This window comes from Nerophis ophidion, linkage group LG11 (assembly GCF_033978795.1).
Source record: "Nerophis ophidion isolate RoL-2023_Sa linkage group LG11, RoL_Noph_v1.0, whole genome shotgun sequence".
Classification (NCBI taxonomy): domain Eukaryota; kingdom Metazoa; phylum Chordata; class Actinopteri; order Syngnathiformes; family Syngnathidae; genus Nerophis; species Nerophis ophidion.
The window spans coordinates 10,795,286-10,797,785 of NC_084621.1; the positions used below are offsets into that span (position 1 = coordinate 10,795,286).

A 2,500-nucleotide genomic window follows, 5' to 3' on the forward strand; every position below is an offset into this window, starting at 1 on the left:
TTTCTACCGCTTATTCCCTTTTGGGGTCGCGGGGGGCGCTGGCGCCTATCTCAGCTACTATTTATGTATTTTGCTCATTTTTAGCATACAATGACACTTTAATTAAATAGACACATCACAATGTTCACTTTTTCCTTCAATAACAACACTGACCACAACTCATGCAAACATGAGAGCCAACAAACTTAACAAAACATCACTGAGTGTACAATGTCTGCTCCCACTTGGAAGCGACTTTAGGGATGCTGATATAGTCCTGTTTAGATGAAGAATGACTCATAATTCTCACAAAGGGTTAAAAAAAAGAAAAAAAACAGGTGGGTGCAAACCAGTGTCTTTCTCGCCATCTGCGGGTCTAAATTGGCTGCCAATGTTTACCAACTTGACAATTTATGTTAACATAATTTTACTATCAAGGTGAGAGGCGTGATTTGTAACCTAGAATACATTTCACCATTTTATGTCAGCAGCATAAGGAAGTTGCCTCTCTCTGATTAATGTTCCGCTAAGTGTAAGTCCTCAATGTTAGCGCTTATATTAACAATACCGCTAATACTTGGTTAATATTCCAGACACGAAATGTAAATGGAGTTCTGTTGGCGCTTTTTTGAAGTTTTTTTATTGGGTTTTATGGTTGAAATAAACGCAATGATGTAATGGCTCCCATTGGCTTCGTTGAATGCGACTTTTATTTACAAGTTAGAATGCATTAAAAATAATGTTCCTGTCTCTAATAAGGACTGTAAATTATAGGCAAAAAAACATTTCCCCTTTTAATATTCATTTGGTCTGTGATGATTTGATGAACACTAACTTGAATCAAATTGACTACGCAAATGCAAGACATGAGTGATACCGAACGATCAAGTTCAAGTGATCAAAGTCCTACTTAAAGTCATTAAGCTTCTTATTGGACTCCATCTTTCGAGCTGCAGTATTCATCTTAACTTTCACCAGGCATACACATTTCGATTTATTAAGTAATGCTAGCGTCATTAGAGTCTCCAGCGAATTGGTTTTGGGAGAGAAAAGGTCGCTCACGTTGGCTCATCGACACTTTGCCGCTTCATTAGCTTTGAAATGAGAAAAAGTGGGAGTTTACGATGTGTGGCACAAAAAAACAAATTCAGACGGAATAATTTGTCACTGGGATCAACTCAACACATTTATCAGTTGCTGAGACAAACAGCGGGCGGAGGGGATTGAATGAAAAGAAACATTAATTGTGCTGTAGCAATTTCTGTTTGACAAATGGTTTCTGACACAAAAGTAATGCTCAAGATTCATTTTCTGCATTTCCTATTGATTCTTCCCCATCAATGAATCAGCTCAGGCCACTTGCAGTCCTGGGGGTATATGAGCAAAGCAAACAGCATCCCCCACTATGGCGAAAATCTGGAAATCGCTGACACTGATGATTCATCAGCATGTATACAGGTCGTCACGCCAACAGCTCGGAATCTGCATACCATCTGTACTTTCCGCCCTAGTAAGGGTGATCCCCGCTGCCCCACCCTCTGGGACCAACCAATTAAACCTTTAATAAGGACAAGCACGCCCTATGGGCCCGCGCTGATCAGTGGATCAATCCCTCCAATCGTCTGCAGAGGGACGCCGTACCTCTGCAGCACACAGACTCTCCAAGCTTTACTAATGAGGGCCCCCACCCTTGAGATTAAGACAAAGTGTCGGCATGATGACCTAATTCATTTACCTCTACCTCCCTCCTCCATTCCACTTGAGAAGCGGATCAATAGAAATTCATTGACCTAATGCATCAGGGGAATAATGCACCTATAACATGGATGTTTGGGAATAAACAAGACATGGCATGGCAGTGGTATTTATCGCAGACTCTGCATTAGTCAATAGTAATTCACTGCAAGTTGTACTAATAAGAACATCATAATTGATTGCCTTCCATTAGGAGGGCGGAACAGATTTCTCGTTATGTCTCCACAATTGCGTTCATCCCTCATCTTTATTCCCACTGAATAACGCCGGCTGCAGGGAAAAAAGGAAATGACTGCCAATAGACAATAGACACACATGCGAGTTATACGCAAGAAACGGAGAAAGGGAGATTATACAAGCGACGCAAAGCTTCCAGCTTGATGCATTGTTCAAGCTGACAATGCAAGTGTGTTTGGGTGAATTGTTCCTGCAGGGTTGGAGTCCCCCCCCAGTCTGACCTTGATGAGTTAGCGAGTGCAGGTCGAGGTCCTTCCTGCGGCTGAACGCCTCTCCGCAATCTGGGCAGGGGAACGGATGGTTGGTGTGGAGAAGTCTAATATTTAGAGGGGAAAAAAACAAAACATCGGTATTAGACAAGATTTAACAGTCAATATTTGTCTCAGCATGACCTTAAAATGCACTTTTAAAAAAATTAAAACAAATAAGTTGCACCTATCAGCAAGGGTCTGGGCTTCTTGTTAAACGAGGGACATTAGCAGTGTGTCTAATGGCGGTAGATAAAAGAACGGCAATAAACTAAAACAAA

At 41.5% G+C, this 2,500-nt stretch overlaps 1 protein-coding gene across 3 annotated transcripts in view; it reads right to left on the reverse strand.

The window, feature by feature from the left end:
• Positions 1 to 2,500, reverse strand: part of znf574 (zinc finger protein 574) — a 48,064-nt gene that overhangs the window by 12,865 nt on the left and 32,699 nt on the right. For all 3 annotated transcript variants that reach the window (XM_061915089.1, XM_061915088.1, XM_061915087.1), the window contains one exon: positions 2,193 to 2,287. In XM_061915089.1, the coding sequence (XP_061771073.1) occupies positions 2,193 to 2,287 (95 nt within the window). The remainder of the gene's footprint in view (positions 1 to 2,192; positions 2,288 to 2,500) is intronic.